Raw genomic sequence first — 24,842 nt, 5'->3', positions numbered from 1 at the left:
GTGTGTGAGGAGGGAATGATGATCATGTGTGTGGTGTGTCTCTTGGGCTCTCTGATGAGTCTGTTGTGGCTCTTTGCTGCAGGAGCAAAATTTGTGGCTCTTTATTTTCTAACTGGTTGCCCTCACCTGGTTATTTGTAAACAGTGAACTTTGTGTACGTGAGCGAGTGCGTGTTTGTGTACGCGCGTGCGCGTGTGTGCGTCATACGACTCTTTGTACCTATAAATAGTTGATGCAGCTAAAATGGATGCCCTTCCTTATTTGGCACTTATTGGTAAATTTTGTCGGGTGACCACCAATCCGGGAAACGCTCTCGAATCCTTTGGTCGCCTGAGCAAAATTACGACCACATAAATTGACATGCAGACTTCGTCTACAGTATTAGCATCTTTCGGACTTATCCTCTTCAGACCCCCAATAAGAAGACAAGATGGCTGCGTTCGTTCCAGCTGCTGGGAACACTTTCGGTAAGTGAGATTCATTGTAAAATTCCACAAATCTTCCTGCTGTTTGACACTCAAATGTTGGGAGAGACAATAATGGTAGAAATGGATGAAAATGTCTGATTACCTATGCGAATATTAGCCAAGGCAATACACAGTACAAGCTAACACAAGTTGAGTTGGGGTATTGTAATCGTTCTTGTTTAAAACTTTGCCAGGTAATTTGTTATTGGACATTATTGTATTAATTGTGTTTTCTGATAACCATTTGGTAGTGATTCGCTGTTTTATGTACAAAATTACTCTGAAAGCAACTTGCCTGCCAAGTGTTGCGGGCTAATATTGATACAGTACATTTGGGCATATTGCTAGCCGATTAGCATAACTGCCCCAGGCATTTTTTTAACTTACTTGTTGTCATTTTTTAGTGTATTGGACAGCTTTCAAATTTGATATGAGTATCTGATTGAGTATTAATAACAGACTTTAGAGTCATATCAAAACCTGCTCATCATTTATATCCAGATAAATCCTTCTTTACTTCAACTCTCCTTGTTTTTAAGTGGTTGTCATGCTTCCACCAGGTATTGAAACATACAGTAAAAAGTGACCATTTAAAGCATTGTCATTTTGTATAATGTTTGTATTTCCAGAGCTCACTTCTGGAACAATGACCTTTTGTTTATGGTGTGAGCAGAGGTAAAAGAAAGGCATGCAAGTTGTGATGTTGATGGTGTGATTTTCATGGCAAAATCTTTTACTCTAATTTTAAGTTTATGTGAATGGTTGAATTAAAGATGATATGCTGACACTGTATTGGATGCTTTGAGTATTTTGAAAATCATGCTTCATCATTAGTGTGTAACAATGCTTTCTCTTCCAGTTTTTCTTAGTTGCTTTGGTACCTTCCTAAGATCAGAATTTAAATTCAGAATTTAAAATTGCATGTTCACGCTTCACCTCACAGTGTCATTTAAACGGAGTAAAGCAGTTCGTCATTTATTTGAACAAGTTGCAAATGCTTTGGTGCATCCATGCAAATGATTTAGGCATTTATTCACTCTATAAATCTTTCCAATTGAAATGGTTGAACAAGTTGTTGTGATATATTAGGCAGACTGTATTTCTAATTGGACTTTTTTTTGCAGTTTCTCTTATTTTTGTCTTACAAAATGTAACATCTGAGGTTACACTGAGGCCAATGCACTCAGAGGCAGATCAAAGGACAAGAGAGCCACTTTGGCACCTCTGCAGCAACAAATAGAGGAGGTACTGGGTAGCCTCAAGGAGCCAGAATAGGGGTGCTGAGAAAGACATCAGTAGAAGACATTTGTGTATATAGTTGCAATTGTAGTTAAAATATGTTTTTCTGTAGACTGTTATGTGAAGACATTGACAAGGGTCATATTAATGAGAACTACCACAAGGGGCGACAGGTGATCACTGTCACAGGTACTGAGGTACTGGAACATTTGATGAACCAACAACGGTTGATGGCACCATTGGGTGAATCTTGATTTCCCACGATGGCCCTAAATTTTCCGTGTCGGCCCTAAATTTTTTGGGTCAGACTGAGTATGAACCCTGTTCAGGGGTACACTATTATATTCACAACATGACTAAGCAATTTGAGTTTTTTATGAGTATACAATGACACAAGGACTTGTCATTCTGACGTTTATGACTGAAAGATGAACTAAGGCTTCTAAGCGAGAAACTGGATGAAATTAATACTGATTGGGAAATGCATTGTAGAAAAAGCAACTTTTTTTTCATTTGGTCTAAACACCTGTCACCGTTATTGGACATTGTGTTGTGCTACAGTGGATGAGTTTAAACCTGCATGTTGTGACTTGATATTCAACTTGGTCAAGGCTCTGTTACAGTATTCTTGAGTGCTCATCAACATCATTAACTTTCCTTTCGCTGCAAAATATGTCACTACCATTCATCATTGTAAGAATGGCTGAATGGGAGATTCTACACTAACATCGTGAACGTGTTTCTGCTATTTTGACAGTCATGGCACTACTTTTATGAATTCCAGAATTGTGTAGCTGAGCAGACACGGTTTGGTTTTGAATGTCGAGATTAATAGATGGATAAACACTGTATTGATCCCATGAGGGAAATGAAGTGGGAAATGTTCATCTCAACTAAAGTGGCTTTGTCTTTTTTCCCAAAGAAAAGATCCAGCAAAAGTACGAGAGGTTGTCACTGATCGCGAAAGGAGGCAATGGAGAAGTCTATAGTGGGATCAGAAAGACGGATGGCTTGATGGTAAGTGTTTTGTGACTCTTCTCACATTGTAAAGTAACGTGCCACATACATTAGCCCATACAGTTCATCGTTCCAGCAGCACTAACCAAATGTTTGTGATTTGTGTCCAACAGGTCGCCATCAAAATCATCCCAAAGAGAACGGTGCGGACGTGTTATTTTTTAGATGGCAACTATCTTGAGGTCCCCTTTGAGGTGATACTCATGCAAAAAATCGGACAAAGAAAAGGCATTATTTCTCTTTATGACTGGTACAATCTGGACCAAGAGATTGTACTGGTGCTGGAGAGACCAGTGGCCTGCATGGAGCTCTTTGCATTCATCCTGGAAAATGGCCAAATGGACGAAGCACAAGCTAAGGTATTGTTGCTTGGTGGATTGTGCACACACAGTGTTTATATGCGAGACGTTTACATTTTTATTCACATTTGTTTTCAGAATATCTTAGTAACATGCTTTTGACAAGGAGCATGTTTCCATTTCCCAAATGGCTGGCGGAAAAAGAAAAGGCTCAAACTAAACTTTTTTTAGTATGTTAACCTTCAAACGAGTATTTCAACTGCAAAAATTTCAGAATACGATTTCACTAAATACTAGGGGTGGAACAGTGGTTCAGCAGTTAGAGCATTGGCCTCACAGTTCTGAGGTCCCGGGTTCAATCCGCCTCTGTGGAGTTTGCATGTTCTCTCTGTGGGTTTCCTCCGGGCACTCCGGTTTCCTCCCACATCCCAAAAACACAAAACATTAGTTGGCCACTCAAAATTGCCCCGAGGTGTGATTGTAAATGCGGCTGTTTGTCTCTACGTGCCCTGCGATTGGCTGGCAACCAGTTCAGGGGTGTACCCCGACTCCTGCCCCTTGAAAGCCTGGGATAGGCTCCATCACTCCTTGCGACCCTCGTGAGGATAAGCGGCGAAGAAAATGGATGGATGGATTTATACTTGGTGAAATTAAACTGGCCTCATTCCCTTTGAACGCCGTTTATTTTCCCTAGGTTACTTTGGTCATTGTTTGAGAGAAGTGGCCACTTATAAAAGCATCATTTTTATTTTAATTTGTGTAGGCAGCATTTGATAAATAAGCAGGCGTTTTAAACTTATTTTGTGAAGATACATGCGTATGGAGCAAGCAGCGGATACACAAATTTAACCAACACATTTTCAGAAATTTTCAATGAACAAGTTTGACTTTACAGTAATTGTATACAAGCTTTGAAAAAGATATTTTTTCACAATGTGTCCCCTTTAGAGTTTTGTCCTTGACCTCCTCTGTTTGTTTTCACCTCAGAACATCTTTAAGCAGCTTGTTGATGCAGCAGTCACGATGAACGCTGCAAATGTCTTCCATCGTGACATCAAAATGGAAAACGTCCTCATTGACACCACGTCCGAGGTCCCTCGAGTCTGGATCATCGATCTCGGAAACGGCTGCTTTGGGACCGCCTTGCCGCACAAGAACTTCATTGGTACAGTGTCCACCTTCTGCTCTTCATTCACATCTTTTCTTTTTCTCGGGCTGAGTCTTATCATTTTATTTCCTCTCTGCATGTCTTGTAGGAACCTCTGGATTTGCTCCTCCAGAGGTTGCTGCGTGTGGGGAGTACAAGGCCACCCCCACCACAGTTTGGCAGCTCGGGATTCTGCTCTATGAAATCCTCCATTGTGCTCGTTTTGAATCGGAGGATTTCTTCCTGGAGAGAGAAATTGACTCAAGGCTCTCTCATAGTAAGTTGAATATCCAGTCAGTACTGGCCGTGATACTGTCAGAACCATTTAACTACATGTCATAGTTTGTTGACCAGTCAAGGTGCCATTTCAACTTTTCCTTCCATCTTTTCTCACAGCCTGTCAAGATCTCCTGAGCGCATGCCTGACAAGAGACCCCGACGCCCGTGCCACTCTGTCGCAGCTTCAGCAGCACCCGTGGTTCCACTGAGGCTGCACGGAAGACCTCAGATCATCCTATTTTATTCATGAAATTCATCAAATGTATATATTCCTGTATAAAGATTTTAAACCGTGACTACATGCTTCAGTTACTTGACACCATTTTTATACCATAATGTTCCATCTGACTTTAGGGTTTTGTTACATTTAGACTTCATATAAAAGTGTGAACTGAGAACTGTTGAAGAATGTGCATTGTAAATATTGTGTGTTACATATGGTATGTCAGACAAAACCACAAATAAAGTAATGTTTTTACATTTAGCTTAGTGTCTTTGCCTCATTTTTACTCGGAAGGAATGTTCAAATTTCACTTGTGACATATGATGACAATGATCAATAATTTCTTTGTGTAGTATGTGATTCCTGTTCACCTTGGTCCGGTCACCAGTCAATCAAAAATATGAATATAAAAACTAATTTGCATTCACTAATTTCCAGTTATCAGACAACTGAATTTATCAGCCCATTTGTTGTGTTTTTTTTGATTCATCTGTAAAGTTGAATATGATCAAAGCCGGCAGAAGACGGTTTTGGGCCATGCCATTATGCCGTGAATAATTCCACGCTGCACTACATAAAATCCACAAACCTGCTTCAATAACTTTTAATAAGGAAGCAAACTGTGTGGTGACTCTGCGAAATAAGAGGATTGTTTGAATGGAAACGGTGACGATGTTGGAGAGGCTGAAGAAAGTGCTGACGAACCTCACCAGGAGAACACATCACACATTTGCTTTATCACGGTTGCTGTGTTTGTCACATTGCAGACCACCTAAGGAAATAAAAAGGAGGATTCTTGGAGATTGTACCTGTACACATCCCCTACGTTCTCCTCACCAGCAAAAGTTCCCCTTGTCTTCCTTCCGTGAATATTGTATTTTAAATGTCTTAGGTAGAGTGAATCTGACAAGCACCTCCAGCAAAAGATCCTCCAAGTGAAGAATGTTAATTCCGTACTGCAATAAAAATGTTGATTGATTGTTATTGTTTTACTAGACACTTGTACTGTAGTATGCAAAGTATAAATACTGTACTGTTGACGTATTTTACACATTCTGGTACCCCCCCCCCCCCCCACACACACACGCATGCATACAAAAAACAACTCCCTATCTCAAAGCTACATACCCAGTGCCTCCAGCAGAAGTCTCTGGGTGATTAATGGTGCCTTCTTCTTCTTCTTCTTTTCCTTTCGGCTTCTCCCGTTAGGGGTCACTAAAGAGTGTGATTTTTTTTCCATCTCAGCCTGTCTCTTGCCTCACTAACACCAACTGCCCTCATGTCTTCCCCCATCAACCTTTTCTTTGGTCTTCCTCTCACTCTTTTGCCTGGCAGCTCCATTCTCAGCACCCTTCTACCAACATACTGACTCTCTCGCCTCTGGACATGTCCAAACCATCGACGTTTGCTCTCTTGAACCTTGTCTCCAAAACAGCTTTGGGGGGTATTTATATTTTCACTAATAAGTATTTTAATGAATGAAATCAGTTTAAAATGTTGCCACGTTAATTTGAGAGCAACATACCCAGTAGACATTATCCAGGCCCGTCCAAACCCCATTTTAGTCACACTTTTCCCAAGATGTCATGAGCAAAACCGCAAAACGTTATACTAAAAGCTGTAAACCGGTATCTTGTGCTTTTGTTTTGCACTAAATGCTTAAAATGGAAATGTAAGTGGGGTGGGTTAGGGGTGGTTCTGTTTGCTGAACTGATATGGGTCTTTGAGCAGTAAACGTTTGTGAACGTTAACAGAATTTTTAAAATTATTTTTTAAAAATTATATCTTCTCCCCAAGTGGGGTTGTGTCAGGAAGGGCATCCGGCTTAAAAACTGTGCCAAACAAATATGAACGTTCCTCTGAGATGACACGCTGTGGCGACCCATCACGGGACAAGCCGAAAGAATGTCATTTTTTTTTTTAACCTGGTTCTCATAATTGCGAGGCCAATGCTTCACAGCTGTGCCTCCGTGCCGCCCTGCTAAGAGCAGAATTTGTCAATGCTTGTTCAAACAAAGTCCCATTCTGTAAAATTTCATATTTTCAAGTTAATGTAACAACATACTGCTTATAGACTGCTTGTGAGATGGTGTTGGGGAATTTTTGGCAGAAATTACTGCGTGCCACTTACATCCTGCTGTGTGTCAAAGATTTGTGACACCTTTCCTAATCCAAAGAACCAAGAGTACACAGGATTTAAATAATCTCCACCTTGATCTTTTTTTCTTTGTGAAAACATTGATGTATTTGTTTGTATATGAAGTAAACATACACCACAGAACTAGAATCATAGCCTTTTTATTGATCTTTATGCTTATATTTTGGATAAATATGTTGCATAACATTTGCACTGAATTATTTGGTCTTCCAAAGAGTTTTTTTTTTTTTTTTTAGAACACCGGAGGTTGAAATAGAAGTTGCAGTATTCCCTCTCCCACTGTTGGAAAGATATGTGTTGCATTTCCATGAATAGATACTTCAGTCTGGCAACTTTTTGAATAGATCAAAGATGGAGATTCAGCATCTGCTGGTTTGATGTCAACCTCTTGTGCAGAAGATGCTTCCTGCAACATCTGTAATTAATATAGAAAAATGAGGTTCAAAGTTTATAAAATAAGATTATAGATAAAGCACATGTTCATTTCAATCTATTTCATGGTGCACAAATTATTTTGATAAATTGCAAACATGTCTCCTATTCTGTGAGTGACTAGGATGTAATACTGCACGTTTTGTAGTTCATCCATTTTCTTAGCTGCTTATTCTCACAAGTCACATAATAAATAATTTGGGTTAGAAAATAGACATTACAAATTCTTGAAGAGGTCAGGGTTACGTCAGGTCAGAACCCAACAGCCAGCCAATCCAGTTACGCTTTCTTAGTCACGTGATGTCATTTACTAAGAAAGCACAACTGGATTGGCTGGGTGCTGGGTTCTGACCTGAAGTAACCCTGCCTTCTTAACACTAAATTTAGACGGTGAATTTCAGATAGCGAATTATAGCCAGTTGAATCTCAGGTGACTGAAAACATTGCGTTTGAATTTTAAAAAGGTTGAAGTTTTTTTAGATGGCGAATTTGTTAACATTGAAAAATGTGAATTTTACAACATAAAAATTTCAGTAGCATTTTTAATTCAAATCCTGGTAGCACATATTTACTTCCATACAAGTCAGTTGTTGACAGGTCAGATCATCAACTAACTGTCAATACAAATGACAGACTCTCCAAATGTCAAATATCACTGTAGTCGTTTTGTAAAGGTCGGCAGCATTCATCTCCACATCTGCGGAGTTTGTGTGGACGTATGCGCGCTGATAAACGGCGCAAGTCATCCCCCTACCTAAATTGACTATGAAGCAACTTGTTTAACGTTGACAGTGATACAGCCTGTCATTTCTTTAAAAAATGTGTGTGTGTGTGTGTGTGTGCATGAAAAACAAAACACCCAAAACGGAATTTTAAATATAGATGGGACATCGAGAATATTATGAATTTCGGTCACTTAGATGTGTTTAACTAACTTGACTAACTACTGACTAGAGTCAAACGAGCATGTGGTTCTTGTAGATGGGCCATATATGCACAAAGCTGAAATGCAGATCGCAGAGGTGGAGTTTCAGTTGAGATCAGCTTAAGGTGGAGATTTCCAGAAGATGTGGCTGGACATCTCTTCACTTTCTCCCTTGGAAGCCCGTGCCAGCCTAATGTGGTCCCCACTTCCGTTTGGAGGCCCGCACAAACTCCAGGGCAATGAACTGACAGATGTTCCCCAGGTGTACTAAACATCGCCATTGCCTCTGAGTATAATAGTAATAATTTAAGTGACAAGCACCTTGCATTGCTTGTCACTTAAATGAAACTGTGGGCCAGGTGGAGTTGATGTTTGTCACTCCCCCGTTATGAAAGTTTCTTCTGATTCTCGAGTGAAGAAAGATCAAAGTAGCTCCGCTCTTGGTTACGGACAAGCAATCTTGAAAATTGTGCTAAAGAAGGCGGTGAAAGAGTCCCAGTCCAGACAGGTGGCACTAAACATCTGAGCTCAGAGGCTGAAGAGGAATGTGCAGACCCTGCTGGCTGAGCTCACCCCACTGCACTGCAGCCAGAATTTGGAAGGACTTTGAAAACTTTGTGTTTTAGACTCCAAAGACCCTGGAAAGCCTCCCTCACAGGCACTGCTCAGACACCTACAGCAGAATCTGGACTCGGAGACCACAGCCAGCAGTAGCTATGATGAAGCGCAAGATCAAGTCATGTCCCTCAGAGGAGCCAAGATGATGTGAGTATCAAGCAAGTGGAATTTATTCTACAATTTAGCCTTTTCAACCATGACTTTCTATTTTTTTGCAAATCCATTATATTTATAGCAATTAAACTCATAAGTTGCCTCATTTCAGTGAGGATCAAAGGGTGACATCCTGCACCCTGTTTGCTTTTTATGGATTTGTGCAGTTTTGTTTTTGTAAATTAATCAAACAGGACCACCTATTTCAGTTGAATAATGTGAGAACAGAAGAAGTGTATATGGAATAAGCACACTCGAGCATTAAAAGCGGAAAAATTCCGTCACTTTACTTCTTACGTTATCAGTATTAGAGATGCACTAATACTGATAAAACTATGTCCATACAGTACATCTTAGTTGAGACATTACCGACTTTTAGTTCTGAATTCAGGAGCTTTATTGCAAATTAAACCTTATATAGCTGTTACTTGCATTTCCCTGAAACCAAAACTAAATGCCCTAATAATTATAATACAACTATTGGAACACAGACTACACATACAACCATAAGTAGATTTTGTGGCAGTAATTGAAATAATGGCGTTGGTTCACACACTAAATGTAAGCTAACACTATACATTTATACTTTTGTTTTTAAGCTTTCTTTTCCAGAAGGCCCACTATTTAGCAAGTATTCCAGGAATTTTGCCATTATTTTGATGTAATATGGATCAATAAAGGCAAACTAAAACCAGCTGACATTCCAACTGCTTCCTCCCTCTTGCCACTAAATTGCTACAGGCGAAGTGACTAGTGTGTTTTTATGTCCCCAAAGTATTTATTGTCAAAATGACTGTCTATTGTCTATTTTTTTTCAAAACATTCTTGGCAAATAAAGAGGATTCTAATTCTGAAAGCACTCAGGTGGTGGTTTTGTAAACCAAAGAAGCAAAAACAATGTCCTTTGTAGAGTCAATGCTTGGTTAACTTGCTTGTTGCCTGGCTCAGCCATCCTTGTCTGGTTTCAATTTGAAGTGGACGAGACCCTGCTTGTCTTTGCCAAATTCCAAGATTACTACCATGGCAACGGTGGCCCCACTAAAGCCAGACAAAATTACACACATGAATAAATAAAACAATGCCATGCAAATGTGGGCATGGAGTACGCATGCAGTATCTATCGTGTTTTATATGGCGGTCTATTGTAGTCTTGTATAAAGACTCACCTTTACAAGCGCTTTCCATGACGCTGTTAATTTAAACTCGTTTTGCTTTTACACTTAGGACTGCAAAAGCTTTTCCCCCAAATAAAACCTGTGCGTGCACAAACAGTAAAGAATATGTTCCCCTCAAGCTACATCTCACTGTGCAGTAAAATAACAGATAGATACACAAAAATCAATAGAAAAGAGCAGAGGCTAACATGACATTAGACCTGGCTTTTTACACATGTCCACAATGTGGTCTTGTAAAATAAGGTAATAAGAGTCAAACTATCTGTGTGTGTGTGTATATATATATATATATATATATATATATATATATATAAATGACATTGCCAATGTCATTGGATGTGAACTTGTATAGTGTGCATCGATGTTTTCTGGGAATGATTCCTTCATTGCAGAGTGCTCAGCTCAGCTAGATCATCAACACGCTGATGCTTCCTCTCGGCTTCTCACAACCTTCAAAAAAAATGTAGAATAGCGGGATAGATGTCTCCAGGTACAATATCCAAGGCACAACACAATGATGTACAGTTGTACCTCTACTTTTGAAATTCATTTGTTCCGGAAGTCGTTTCATCACATGAATTTTTCGGAAGTATAAGCATCTTTTACATGTTGATTGCCTAATCGCCTCCAAGCCCCCCTTCATCAAAAATAAACAGAGTACATCATGTAAACTAAGAATAATAAATATTGTGTTCATTGGCCTTTGGCGTGGGGCGACTATGCGAAGAGAAGGGTGAGTGACAAGCAAAAGGCATTGTGGGGGACAGAGGAGGACATACCCAAGAATGTACACACACACACACACACAACTTAATTTCACTGAAGTTTCTTGGGGCCCATGGTGAAGAAAGATGAATAAACTTGCAACAAAACACAAATGAAAAAATAAAAATCCACAAAAGGTGTACTTTACCAATGTGCGCTGGCATGTCACATTGAAATTGGTAGCATGTTATTTGTGATACCAAAAAGCAGTCCAAAACAATCCAGAGGCACAAAAAGGCAAGGCTAGGAAGGATCCAAAAGACATACAGCAAGGTCCGATGACTATGGGGCAAACTAAGAAGCTTAACAGGACATGATCAGACAAAAGGGCACAGAATTGCGTGGCTAAGGGTAACTAACGCATAGAAGCGGAGAGTCCCACAGGCGGTAAACGCTAACACTAACACAAGGGAACAAACTGGCAAAATCCAGTGACAAAACTCCAAACTTCAATACATGGTCTAATTAGAGTCCAAATGGAAAATATCTGTGACAAGTGGCAGGTGTCAGAGGTGGCACTGGCCAGAGCAGTGGCCAGGCCACACCCCTCTTGGCAGTGGCCAGGCCTTGCTCATGACAATACAGGATGTTTATGTTAAGTGGAATTTTGGGACTGCGAATCCAGTGCCCATTTTTTCCTTTCGTATCCTGAATTTTCTTTCGTAACTCGAGAGCATATTTTTCCCGAGGAGGTGTTTCGTAACCTGAATTTTTTATTACTGGAGACGTTCGTAAGGAGAGATACCACTGCATTCCACTGTATTCTCCGCAACTTGGAGCCAAAAGCATGTCATTGGTGATCATTTCAGGATTTCAAATGCCATTCAAAACAATTGCCGACAAAGCGATTGGTGAAAGCCAAGTTATGTAGGTTGAAAGATGCCCCGCCCCCAACCCAACGTTTCCTTGCTTGAATCTGCCCTTCATGCGTTTCCTCCTTGCTACCTTTCGAACATTCAATGTGACTGGGAAGATGAAAGTCAAATGCAAAATAATAAGCCATGCTGTTTTGTTTTGTTTTTTGGATGCAGGCGACAGAAGCTTGTTCTGTTGTGATGCTTCTGTGTGAATGAGATCTAAAGTCCAATTTCTTGATGATCCTTTTAATTGTATGAGTGTCTATTCAACTCATACAGTCACTCACTTCTTTTGTGTGATCCTGCAGTTGTCATGATCCTGGATTCCAGCCAGGGCTGGGCGTGGCCGTCTAATCGGAAGGGTCACACCTGCGCCTCATGACCTCCGATTAGACCCAGTACATATAGGACCCCGGGGACGACAGAGACTCTGCTAGATCGTTGCCTCTCATGCCTCGTTCCCGCACTACCGTACTCCTGACGTCTACCTCCCGTGTACCGACCAACGCCTGTCTCCCGACCTACCCCGTAAGCCTGCCGTTACTGATCTTGCTCCTTGTTTGGACTGACTCCCTGGTAACCGACATTGGAACGAATAAAGGCTTATTCCGCACTGCTTACCTCTCACCTGAGTCGTGCATTTGGGTCCACCCCCGAGTCTCGTCCGTGACAGAACGATCTAGCCAAGAACATGGACCCAGCCGACTCTGAAGCCATTCGCCGTGCGCTGCAAGTGCAGGGCAAACGCCTGGGTGAGCAAGAGGCTGCTCTCCAGGGTATGACTCACCAGATCCAGGAGCTCTGCACCCAGCTGCAACCGTGGCTAGCCTCCCAAGCTAGCGTGGCCGCTCCTGTGCCTCCCCGTGCCACCATCACTCCGCTCTCTCGACCAGAGCGGTTCTCAGGCGACTCCGGTAACGTCAAGCCCTTCCTGGCGCAGTGCGATCTCCACTTTGAGCTGCAAGCTTCCGCTTTTCCAACGGACCGCTCCCGGATCGCCTTCGTCATTTCCCACATGACAGGGAGGGCGGAGGCATGGGCCACCGCCGAGTGGAGCCGTAACTCGGAGACCTGCCGCTCATGGGTGAGCTTCGTCTGCGCGCTCACCCAGGTGTTCCAGTATGCGGCTCCAGAACGCCAGGCGGCGTCGTCACTCATGACAATTCGCCAGGGGCGTCGCCGCGTGTCCGACTACGCCATTGAGTTCCGGATTCGGGCTGCCGAGAGCCGCTGGAATGAGGAAGCCCTCCATGACGCGTTTTACGAGGGACTGTCCCCACAGATCCGTGGTCACCTCGTGGCCATGGATCTTCCGCCTTCGCTAAACTCCCTCATCGCATTGGCCCTCAAGGTGGACCAGCGCCTCACCGTGCAGAGACAGATGGAGGGCCTGAGGGAGGAGGAGAGGGAGAGTCGCAGTCCGGTTGTTTCCGCTTCCCGGCCACCCGTGTTGTCAGCTTCACCGGAAGCCATGCAAGTGGATGGGCTTGGCAGCTCAGCGGAGGAGCGCTTACGTCGGCGACGAGAGGGACGCTGTTTTTACTGCGGGCGTTTGGGACACTTGATCGCCCGTTGCCTGACTCGACCAGGGCATTCTAACATCAGGATCGCTACTCCGGTGAGTGTGCGGTACACCGCGACGGGGTCAGGGAGGTCCCTTCTTCACCTCACCTTGGGAACGGACTCCCGTTCATGCTCTGTGACGGCTTTCATAGATTCTGGGTCGGAAGCAAACCTGATAAATCCCCGCGTGGTCGAGGAGCTGGTGGCGGCAACCTTCCCCACGCAACGGTTTCGTCACGCCTATGCCGCCAACGGCAAGTTCCTTTGTCGGGTTACACATCGTACTCAGACGCTACGTATGAGCTTTCCGGACGCTCACTCGGAGCGAATTAGCTTTCATGTCTTCGACGCACGTAGTAGCGACATCATCTTGGGCAGTCCGTGGCTCAAAGAACATAATCCGGACATAGATTGGACCACGGGTCAGATCAAGACTTGGGGTGAGGACTGTCTCAGTCGTTTTTTCGCTGTCCGGAGAGACAGGGGTATTCAAGTCGCGCCGGTTCGGCTAACAGAACCTGGTACCGCCCTGGACCTGACCGGAGTGCCCTCCTGCTATCATGACCTACGGGAGGTCTTCTCTGAATCTAAGGCAAAGTCTCTACCGCCACATCGGTCATACGACTGCGCGATTGAACTCCTGCCAGGCACCTTTCCTGCCAGAGGGAAACTGTTCTCTTTAACAGGACCAGAGCATCAAGCCATGAGGGACTACATCGAGGACTCGCTGGCAGCCGGATTCATTCGCCCCTCATCTTCACCAGCCGGTGCGGGGTTTTTTTTTGTCAAGAAGAAGGACTCCACGCTGCGACCCTGCATTGACTACCGAGGACTGAACGACATCACAGTCAAGAACAGGTACCCTTTGCCGCTTATCTCTACAGCATTCGAACTCCTCCAGGGAGCCCGGATCTTCACCAAGCTCGACTTGCGCAGCGCTTACCATCTGGTGCGGATTCGGGAAGGGGATGAGTGGAAGATGGCGTTCAACACCCCCACAGGGCACTATGAGTATCTTGTGATGCCCTTTGGACTGACAAACGCTCCGGCCGTCTTTCAGAACTTCATTAACGACGTGCTCCGGGAGTTCCTGAACAGATCTGTCTTTGTTTACCTGGATGACATTCTCATCTTTTCAGCAGACCTAGCCTCTCACATTCAACAAGTCCGAGAGGTGCTCCGGCGTCTGCAGCAGCACCAATTATATGTGAATATGGATAAGTGTGAGTTCCACCAGGCATCCGTGTCCTTCCTGGGCTTCGTCCTGGCTGAGGGAGAGATACGGATGGATCCCGGGAAGGTCGACGCGGTGCTGCGGTGGCCTACCCCCACCAACAGGAGGGAGGTGCAGAGGTTCTTGGGATTTGCCAATTTCTGTAGGAAATTCATAAGGAACTTCAGTTCTGTGGCCGCTCCTCTGCATTCGCTCACTTCGCCAAATACCACCTTCGACTGGTCCGGGACCTGCCAGGAGGCCTTCGGCAGGCTCAAGGCAAGCTTCACTACTGCGCCCGTTCTCATTATTCTGGATCCCGATAACCAGTTTGTGGTGGAGGTGGATGCATCGAATTCAGGAATCGGAGCAGTCTTGTCGCAGAGGAGTCCCAGGGATGGAAGGATTCACCCGTGCGCGTTCCTGTCTAGAAAGTTGACCCCGGCAGAGAGGAACTACGACGTGGGAGATAAGGAACTGCTGGCGGTCAAGAGCGCGTTGGAGGAGTGGCGGCACTGGCTGGAGGGCTCGCAAGTACCGTTCATTGTCTTCACGGACCATAAGAACCTTGAAAACCTGAAGTCCGCGAAGAGGTTGAACGCCCGTCAGGCCAGGTGGGCTCTATTTTTCACCCGCTTCCACTTTAAGGTGTTTTACCGCCCAGGCTCCAAAAACGGCAAGCCGGATGCACTCTCGCGGATCCACGAGGGAGGGCGCACTGATTCAGACGCCGCTACTATCCTGCCAGCGGGGTGCTTCGTGTCCGGATTCACCTGGTCGATCGAGTCGCGGGTGAAGGAGGCCCAGGAAGAGACACCGCCACCCGCGGATTGTCCGTCGGGCCGTCTTTTCGTCATCCCATCTCTGCGGGGAGACGTCATCAACTGGGCCCATACCAACAACACGGTCTGCCACCCGGGCATGGCGAAGACACGGTCAGTGGTCGAACAAAGGTTCTGGTGGCCTAACCTCAGCAAGGATGTAAGGGAGTTCATCAACGCCTGTCCGGTGTGTGCTGCCAATAAAACTTCCCGCCTACGGCCCGTTGGTGAGTTGCAACCCCTGTCCATCCCCTTTCGTCCGTGGTCACACATCGCGATGGACTTCGTTACCGGCCTGCCGCCTTCACAAGGGAACACAGTGGTGCAGTCCATAGTAGACCGTTTCTCCAAGATGGTCCACTTCGTGCCGCTCCCGAAGATCCCGTCGGCCAAGCAGACAGCCCAGTTGGTATTAGACGAGGTCGTCCGTTACCACTTTCTACCCCAGGATATCGTTTCGGACAGGGGTCCGCAATTCAGCGCCCGTTTCTGGAAGGAGTTCTGCAACCTCATCGGCGCTTCAGCAAGTCGGACATCGGGTCATCACCCAGAGTCTAATGGCCAGACTGAGAGGATTAACCAAGAATTAGAGACCGGTCTTCGATGTCTGGTATCCAGGGACCAGAGCACGTGGAGCCAGCACATCAAGTGGGTGGAGTATGCCCATAATTCCCTACCCTCCACTTCAACAGGTATGGCTCCACTCCATGTCGTGCATGGGTATCCTCCGTCCCTGTTTCCTCCACTGGTCACAGAATCCACAGTTCCGTCGGCCCTGGCCGTGGTGCGACGCTGCAAACGGACCTGGGAAGCAGCTCGGAGGACACTGCTGCGCATGAGCAGCGCCTACAAGGCCGCAGCAGACCGCAAGAGCTCAGAGCGGGACAGCGAGTGTGGCTCTTCACCAAAGATCTCCCGCTGCGGACGGAATCCCGCAAACTTGCTCCCAGGTTCGTTGGCCCGTTCCCTGTTTCCAAGGTTATTAACCCGGTCGCCGTCTCGTTGAAACTGCCCAGGTCGATGAGGGTGCACCCTACGTTCCACGTCCCCCCCCGCATGGTCGACGGTGGGTTGGTGTACACCGTGCGCCGGTTGCTGTCTTCCCGCTGCAGAGGGAGGGGGGTCCAGTACCTGGTGGACTGGGAGGGATATGGCCCGGAGGAGCGCTCTTGGATCCCCTCCCGCTTCGTCGTGGACCGCTCCCTCATCAGGGACTTTCACGCGGCTCACCCTGTTGCGCCTGGGCCGTCCAGAGCCGGCCGTTGAGGGGGGGGATTCCAGCCAGGGCTGGGCGTGGCCGTCTAATCGGAAGGGTCACACCTGCGCCTCATGACCTCCGATTAGACCCAGTACATATAGGACCCGGGGGACGACAGAGACTCTGCTAGATCGTTGCCTCTCATGCCTCGTTCCCGCACTACCGTACTCCTGACGTCTACCTCCCATGTACCGACCAACGCCTGTCTCCCGACCTACCCCGTAAGCCTGCCGTTACTGATCTTGCTCCTTGTTTGGACTGACTCCCTGGTAACCGACATTGGAACGAATAAAGGCTTATTCCGCACTGCTTACCTCTCACCTGAGTCGTGCATTTGGGTCCACCCCCGAGTCTCGTCCGTGACAGAACGATCTAGCCAGAACATGGACCCAGCCGACTCTGAAGCCATTCGCCGTGCGCTGCAAGTGCAGGGCAAACGCCTGGGTGAGCAAGAGGCTGCTCTCCAGGGTATGACTCACCAGATCCAGGAGCTCTGCACCCAGCTGCAACCGTGGCTAGCCTCCCAAGCTAGCGTGGCCGCTCCTGTGCCTCCCCGTGCCACCATCACTCCGCTCTCTCGACCAGAGCGGTTCTCAGGCGACTCCGGTAACGTCAAGCCCTTCCTGGCGCAGTGCGATCTCCACTTTGATCTCCTACCCCGTAAGCCTGCCGTTACTGATCTTGCTGCTTGTTTGGACTGACTCCCTGGTAACCGACATTGGAACGAATAAAGACTTATTCCGCACTGCTTACCTCTCACCTGAGTCGTGCATTTGGGTCCACCCCCGAGTCTCGTCCGTGACAGCAGTGGGTCCAGAGGAGATGTTCCTATGCCATTGGGATCCAAAAGAAAATCGAAGCAGCTCTATAAGTGCGATGTGTCGTGTGTATGTGCTTTCACCGCACTCCTGATTACCCACGGAAAGTGCAATTTGTTCATGAGCTTTTAATCATCTTGTCACATATTCTCTAATGACTCATGCAATGTGTATACTGTATTTATTGGTACACTAGACAAAGCGGTTATTCCACCTTATCTTTCTTGGATAGGATTAATTGCAGTAATGCATTGCCAAAATACGTTTTGACTGATTATTAAATTTAAATTTTAGACCAAATTAGTGATCTTACTATTTTAGACCAAGGGTAATTGTTTTCGTCTTTTAATTACTCTTTCCTCGGAGGATTTGCTGAACTCTACTGCTCCTGTCTTGTGTTCTTTTCATTCTTCATTCTTTTTTTCCATTCTTTTATTCTTTTCAGAATTTTGACACATGAGGAAAAAAACATCGGCACACCCCTACAGCCAAAGGACCTACGTATATTGGTGGGGCTGTCATGCTGCTTTTTTATTTTTTAAATATTGCAACTAAAAAAAAAAAGCACATGAAACGCTGACAGTAAGGGAGACGTAGCCTTCTGAACCTTACATTAAGCGTGCTCAAAAATGTTATTTGTCTTTTGTACTGGAAGACAAATAAAAAAATTAAGAGTGTCATAAAATGTGACAGTTTTGTTTATTTAATTATTTGCGTGGTATTTGTCCTTGTGTGGAGTCATGTCCGCATCTCGTGAAAGTGCAATATTGAAGGGTTTTGCGTTGGAATCTCATTTTTGTTTTTTCCCCTCCTCTCATTTCAGACCTGGCAGGCAATCGCGACGGAGCGTCGGAGGGGCGTGCAAATCACGATCGGCGAGCTCTCTGGAGTGGAATTCTTCACACTTGAACCCTGATGAACAGTTTAGAATAGAGCAGAGGCTGGTGAGCTCCGACGCCACACAGCTGAAGCCACCCAAGAAATAACAATGTCATGCTGAATTACACATGGCGCATATTGAGTCTTACACTGAAAAGTAGTATTTTTAAACTTAATGTTTTTTTACATTTATGCTGGAAAAATTATGACTTCATTTCATAAAATGACCTTTTCTGTTAACATTATGCTTTTGTTGTGACTTTTATCTCATACAATCACAATTCATTGTCAAATTGCTTTTATTCTCAACAGTAAGTTTCTTTCGGCTTGTCCGTTTCGGTGTGGCCACAGCGTGTCATCTCAGATGAACGCACATATATGTTTGGCACAATTTTTTACGCCGGAATGTTTGTCTTTGTCTTCATTCTCAACCTTCATAGGTTGAAGGACGGATGACATTTGGTGTAAGATTCTTTTTTTCAATAGCTCAGTGGTTAGAGCACTGGTTTTGTGAACCAGGGGTTGTGGGTTCGTATCCCACTGGGGCTTCCGCTCGCTGAGAAGGGTTGCGTCAGGAAGGGCATCCGGCGTAAAAATTGTTCCAAACATATATGTGCGTTCATCTGAGATGACACGCTGTGGCGACCCCGAAAGGGACAAGCAGAAAGAAGCTTACTTACTTGTTCTTTTTTTCAATATATAAATTGCATCTCAATGATTGTATTCTGGTGTATGACAGTGGTGCCATTGAAGATACAATCTGGTGCTGATCCAAATAAGGGTTGCTTGCCTAAGGAGGAGCTCCTCTGTCATTATAGAGCATAAAATAACAGACTTTTGTGACAAAATAGATATTCTTCAGTACTCTTTTTTTCAATTTTCTTAATAAAGCTATGTCAGTTACAATTTTCACCTTTTGAGCCTGTGCTAGGTGGCATGCTGGTGTAACGGTAAAGTGGTGGCGTCACAGTTTGTCATGCTCCTGGCTTCCTGCCCAGGCTGGGCGTGGCCAGCCAATTAGTCGCAGCACACCTGCACCTTGTTACAGCTGATGACGCCCAGTATATATAGGACTTGGGGGACGACTTGTCCGCTAGATCGCCGTCCTTGATGCCTCTTTCCCGCACTCCTGCTTGCCTGACTTCTGCTCTCCGTGTACCGACCCACGCCTGTCCACTGACCACCCTCGTAAGCCTGCCGTACTATTACTTCTGCCTGGTTTGGACTGCCTACCTGAACACTGACCTTGGACTGAATAAAGGTTTCCCCTGCACCCTCTGCGTGTCTCTGGAGTGTGCATTTGGGTCCGCCCTCGTGCCCCGTTCATGACACAGTTCTGAGGACGCACTGTGGAGTTTGTGTGTTCTCTCCCTGCTTGCGTGGGGTTTCTCCGGGCATTCCAGTTTCCTCCCACATCCACAAAACATGCAACATTAATTGGAGACTCTAAATTGCCCTGAGGTGTTAGGTGATTTTTGAGTGCGACAGTTGTCTGTCACCGTGTGCCCTGTGATTGGCTGGCAACCAGTTCAGCGTGTACCCTGCCTCCTCCCCAATGACAGCAGGGATAGTCTGCAGAACTCCCGCGACCCTTGTGAGGATAAGCAGTTTAGAAAATGAATGGATGAAGCCTGTGCTATTGTGCAGCATTAGACTTATTAAACAATGCACAAAATAAATCCATCGACCCATTTGGCACGAGCGTTATGTTCATATGAGCACATCACTTGATGTCATTATGGGTTCTCAAGAAGCTTGCCACTTTAGATTTTTCTGTCGTCAGCGTATTCTGCCACGCTGGGACCTGAGGACTTTCCCGTTAGACACGATTGAAATAAAAACCCTGCTGGATGACAACGTGGAGTCGCTACGTCCTCTAGCGGACGACACGTGTGCATACAACTAAGAGCACCTGAGCAAGCAGTTCCTCCCCAGTTGCATATAAGCACGGAATGGGCAGTTGTATTTTTGCTCCATTTTACGCCTTCTATATTTTTTCCACAACTGACAAAAAAAATCATTAATAATTCTATTGAGATGTAGGGTAACCCTTAAACTGCACATGTCACTTGTCAGAACGTATTGGACTGTACAAGTGGAAGCATGCGATCCTCTGCTAATTTATTGCTTTAATACTTGTGTTGTGCAAGATTCGAAACAACCTTCATTTCTCGTCAGTGGAATTTATTTATGTTACACTCCAAATCAGAAGCAGACAGCCATCCATATGGAAAAAGAGATACATAGGAGCAGTACTACTTGTACATTGTAGTCTCAGGCTTATTTATTGTCTTGATTGTCCTGTATTATTTATTTTCACTTCTGGGTGTAAAACATTTGCATCATGAGTGTTTGTGACGTCCAGATTTATGTAGCCATTACTTAATCCACATTAGTCTTTCTGTTCCATGCTTTTGTGTAGGTTGATGTCCTTGTGAGCCAAAAGTAATTTCTGAACAAGTAAATTATTGTGTTATGTATGTATAACTCTGCTGCTATAGTGGTTGAAGGCTACAGCATACTCCAACCACAATGTTAATATAACATACTGTACCATATCGTTGAATTCATATCTCTCTGCCAATGTCGGTCAACCTCCCATTAAAAAGAGTTTTGAGAAGCAAAGACGTGTACTGTCAAGTACATTTACTACACTGACAGCATGTGCTCTGTAGTTGTTTCGTTCGGTGTAAAGACACAGAGGTCAACAATTTGAAATGAGGTCCAGTTCCTCTCTTCGTTTGAATCATGTTTGCTATTCCAAGCCAAGTCCTTAATGTGATGCCACTAACCCAAGTTAATTGCTGCGGGACAAACGAATGTCAGGTCATTTGAGCGATACAGATGATTAACATATATAGAGGTCAGCAGAGTCAGGCGCTGTACTTGTCACCTCCAAATTGTAATCACCTTCGTGGCTACCAAAGTAGACAAAATCACCTTTCACATCTTTACTTTTTGTGTCCTACAAGTCAAATTCAAGATTGGTTTGCTTTCGTGTTCCCCATATAATTTTGTCTTGAACCTGACACATTCTGGGTCTCCATTGTGAATATCCTCGTTCAATGGAGTTATTTCATCTTAAATTAGACAAGTAGAGATGCTTTGATGTGCTTGAATGGTGGAATCCTGTATTTCCTTGTCTATGCTCACGTGATCTATTTCTTCTTCATGTGTAAGCGACAGAGCCAACTGAAACCAAAATACCTGAACTGTAAACGACAATGAAAAATGTTCTATATGGGCTGTGCCCAATAAGCCACTAACAAGGTTTTGGATTACTTACCGATAGTTTACAAATACCTTCCTCCACCACAAATAAATAGTTCTACAGTATAATTGCTCACGCAGGCATGGGGACAACATAGAAACTTTACACTTTACAGCTGTGCCACCGTGTCGCCATATTTTTATCTATCTATCTATCTATCTATCTATCTATCTATCTATCTATCTATCTATCTATCTATCTATCTATCTATCTATCTATCTATCTATCTATCTATCTATCTATCTATCTATCTATCTATCTATCTATCTATCTATCTATCTATCTATCTATCTATCTGCCTGTCTGCCTGTCTGTCTGTCTGTCTGTCTGTCTAGACAAGGGCGTTACGGACAGAACAAACGATAGGCAATACCAAGAAATCCTGATTGCATCGCACATTTAAATTTTTAAGTTAAGAATACAACAGGACAAATAGAGTTTTCTTATTGTAATATTTTGTCAAAATGAAATTACCTGTCCATGTTTAATATCCTGCGAACCATGAATAATTAAATATGTGCAAAACCTCCATCTGTTTGGACATGATCCCCTTTTTGAATATTTTTGAGAGTTACATTTGAAAGTCGATTTGCAAAAAAAGAAATATGATAATAACACAAACACCAATTGTGGAGTCGGATAAATGTTCAGTACAGCTCTTCTGTACGGCTTTTGCTTGAGGCTGAGGGGTACCCAATACCGTAATGATCCGCAAAGAGCTGTAAAAATGTTGCGTGTCCAGGGCCATCATTACGGTACATGCAGCCTGCGGTGCCCGTGTTGTCGAATATTGAGCCGGTGTTGCACTGGAGAACGCTGCGCCGAACAGGTAATACAATTACGCATGTTTCTGTCAGTGTTTTTTTTTCCACCCAATACGCAAAACTGAAAAAAAAAAAAAAGTTAAATGGGTGCTTGTAACCTTAGAACAGACTGTTCGTCCACAGGAGACCCGGTTCTGGTTCTTGCTAGTTGTGTCGGTCTCGTTTGTCGTTTTAATGAAAATTGTTGCCTCATTTAAATCCGGGTTGTGTAAACGCATCTCACTGGAAGGTGAGCTGTAGTGGCTGAATTAAGTGCGAAGCTCATTAGGGTTTAATCACGCGTGTGCGATTCGTAATGTATGATTTGGGGAAAAAAAAAGAGAATCTCTGCATTGGACTTCATTAAACCGAAAGGAGACACTGCGGGAACTTATGAAATCTTGAAAAGAATTATCATTGAAATAAGCCCCCTTATCTGTAAGTACACATCTGATGGGGGACCTGCTGAATCCTTTGTGGTTGGCCACACAAAAGCCCCCCCCCAAAAAAAACAAAACAAAAAAAAAAAAAAACTGTGTTTCTGATTTGGGTTATATGTTCTAATGTTATTTAAAATCGAATGTGGCAGCTCCATTAAAAATTCCTGTAACTAGATCTCGCAGTGTAATGAGAAGCAGCATACAGCTCTCCTGCAATTGATGCAGCATATAGTCACGTCTCATTTCCATAAAGGGACTGACTATTGATTTCTCTGTTTGTGTCCACTGGCCCGCAGTGAATGGAGACACTGTTAATGCCTGATGCCTTCACAATGATGTTGCGATATACTGAGTCACTGGCAGGCAGGAAGGTGGGCTCCGCCTTTTTATTTGGGACCGGGCCTCTGTGTCTGGAGGACAAGGCTGACCACCTTTTTTTTTTTTTTTTTTTTTTTTTTTAAACATGGTAACATATAAAGCACACATTCAGATTGGAGTGTTTCACAGATGAGATGAATGTCTATTAGGTGTGACATGTCTTAGAGACTGAGCATTGCGTGTGACACACAAGATTACATAAAAATTTTGTGAGACCTGTTTTCTATTGTGTCATGTACTTTATGTTCTATACACCCGTTTGGCACCATCCTCACGGTGTTTATAGGATACTTTGCACCCCCAAACACACACACACTCCTCTGTTCCGAAACATGATTTTAGCAAGTATTAATCTCAAGGTAATGCCTGGCTGGCAAAACCTCTGGCTATGAATCAACCGCCTGTGTCGTGGGTGCTCGTTGTTGTAGGAGGTAGACTGTCAATCAGCCACTGGAGACGGTAAGGCACAGGTGCACTGCTAATATAATGCAGCGTCATCTTTACCTTGACACGAAATCAACTTGTCTCATGGCGGGCGCACCCAATCAGGCAGATTACTTTGTGTTTAACTGTGAGCCTACACAGAATACAATCAGATAGTCCCACCTACAACAGGTGAAAATCTGCTACATCCATCCATTTTCTGTTGCCGCTTGTCCTCGCAAGGGTTGTGGGAGTGCTGGAGCCTATCCCAACTGTCATCAGGCAGGAGCCGGGGTACACCATGAACTGGTCACTGGCCAAACGCAGGGCACATAGAGACAGACAACAGTCGCGCTCGCAGTCTTAACTAAGGACAATTTAGAGTCTCAAATTACTGTCATGCATGTTTTTGGGACGTGGGAGGAATCTGGAATGCCCGGAGAAAACCCACGCAAGCACGGGGAGAACATGCAAACTCCACACAGGTGGGGCGGGGATTTGAAACTTGGTCCTCAGCACTGTGAGGCAGATGCTTTAATCAGCTGCTCCACTGTCCTGCCTGCTTTCATATATTTAAACTAGATTAATCCAACAAATTGAGACCATAGATATATCGAAAATACAGTATGTATTGTGTTTGTACATGATGGTAAATCTACATGTGCATTTAAAAAGCTATGTCAAGTGGCGTAAATTCTGATGTGCATTCAATAACCGGCTGAAAAGTGCATCTGTGATTGCAGCTCTCCTTTCTCAACATGCAAGGGCTTTATAGTTAGTGAGTGCAGTGTTACCTCATTATTTGCAGGGAATAGAAACAGAGCCCTTGTTGTGAACCGGGAAAATCTGGAATTGACCCCCCCCCCAAAAAAAAGTTCCTTATTACCGATAAATGCAAAAAGTTGGTGACATAGGACTACATTTGTCAAAATGAAGCAAATTACTTCAACATAGTTCCTTGGTGTCATGATGGTGCCATAGCAATATTTCTCTTGGCTGAAGCCCACACTCAACACTTAAATTGTAAGAGAGAAGCAATGTTACAATTAGGCTTGATTATTGGATGAATAGCGGCATGTGTGAAGTTTAACAGTAACTGTTTTGAAAGCAATTGTCACCATTTAACACCTATCGGAGGCTTGTGATGGGAAGGCGCATCAGCTCTGTGAACGTGCACTTCAGATATAGGAAGGTTCTGTTTTGTTGGGCTGTCTGAAAAGC

At 44.4% G+C, this 24,842-nt stretch overlaps 2 protein-coding genes and 1 long non-coding RNA gene across 12 annotated transcripts in view; all 3 read left to right on the top strand.

The window, feature by feature from the left end:
* Nucleotides 1-51: 51 nt before the first annotated feature.
* LOC133512192 (serine/threonine-protein kinase pim-2-like) lies at nucleotides 52-4,932 on the top strand. Of its 2 annotated transcripts, XM_061841566.1 has the most exons (7): nucleotides 52-467; nucleotides 1,097-1,142; nucleotides 2,629-2,723; nucleotides 2,837-3,082; nucleotides 4,010-4,187; nucleotides 4,279-4,446; nucleotides 4,566-4,932. In XM_061841566.1, the coding sequence occupies exons 3-7, from the start codon at nucleotides 2,721-2,723 to the stop codon at nucleotides 4,655-4,657; spliced, it is 687 nt and encodes a 228-aa protein (XP_061697550.1). In that variant the 5' UTR covers nucleotides 52-467; nucleotides 1,097-1,142; nucleotides 2,629-2,720; the 3' UTR covers nucleotides 4,658-4,932. The 2 variants fall into 2 exon arrangements, with proteins under 2 accessions (XP_061697550.1, XP_061697549.1); XM_061841565.1 differs by lacking the exon at nucleotides 1,097-1,142 and having other exon boundaries at nucleotides 53-467.
* Nucleotides 4,933-12,199: 7,267 nt separating this feature from the next.
* Nucleotides 12,200-18,545, top strand: LOC133512691 (uncharacterized). Of its 2 annotated transcripts, none has more exons than XR_009798257.1 (3): nucleotides 12,200-12,282; nucleotides 17,873-17,936; nucleotides 18,251-18,545. It is a non-coding gene; the product is annotated as an uncharacterized LOC133512691 (long non-coding RNA). The 2 variants fall into 2 exon arrangements; XR_009798258.1 differs by lacking the exon at nucleotides 12,200-12,282 and adding an exon at nucleotides 16,743-16,830.
* A 3,725-nt stretch (nucleotides 18,546-22,270) lies between these two features.
* The window catches only part of map2 (microtubule-associated protein 2), a 78,144-nt gene continuing 75,572 nt past the window's right edge, over nucleotides 22,271-24,842 (top strand). For all 8 annotated transcript variants that reach the window (XM_061841105.1, XM_061841102.1, XM_061841104.1 and 5 more), the window contains exon 1: nucleotides 22,271-22,406. The gene's annotated coding sequence lies outside the window, so the exon portion shown is untranslated. The remainder of the gene's footprint in view (nucleotides 22,407-24,842) is intronic.

Source organism: Syngnathoides biaculeatus, chromosome 14 (assembly GCF_019802595.1).
Source record: "Syngnathoides biaculeatus isolate LvHL_M chromosome 14, ASM1980259v1, whole genome shotgun sequence".
Taxonomy (NCBI): domain Eukaryota; kingdom Metazoa; phylum Chordata; class Actinopteri; order Syngnathiformes; family Syngnathidae; genus Syngnathoides; species Syngnathoides biaculeatus.
Note: the sequence above shows the minus strand (reverse complement) of the source record. Positions and strands in the feature narration are given on the sequence as shown.

Coding starts and splice junctions, on each gene's coding strand:
- LOC133512192 (XM_061841565.1), top strand. CDS start 431: ATGGCTGCGTTCGTTCCAGCTGCTGGGAACACTTTCG. Junction 468..2,628: donor AGCTGCTGGGAACACTTTCG/GTAAGTGAGATT, acceptor TTTTTCCCAAAG/AAAAGATCCAGCAAAAGTAC. Junction 3,083..4,009: donor TGGACGAAGCACAAGCTAAG/GTATTGTTGCTT, acceptor TTTTCACCTCAG/AACATCTTTAAGCAGCTTGT.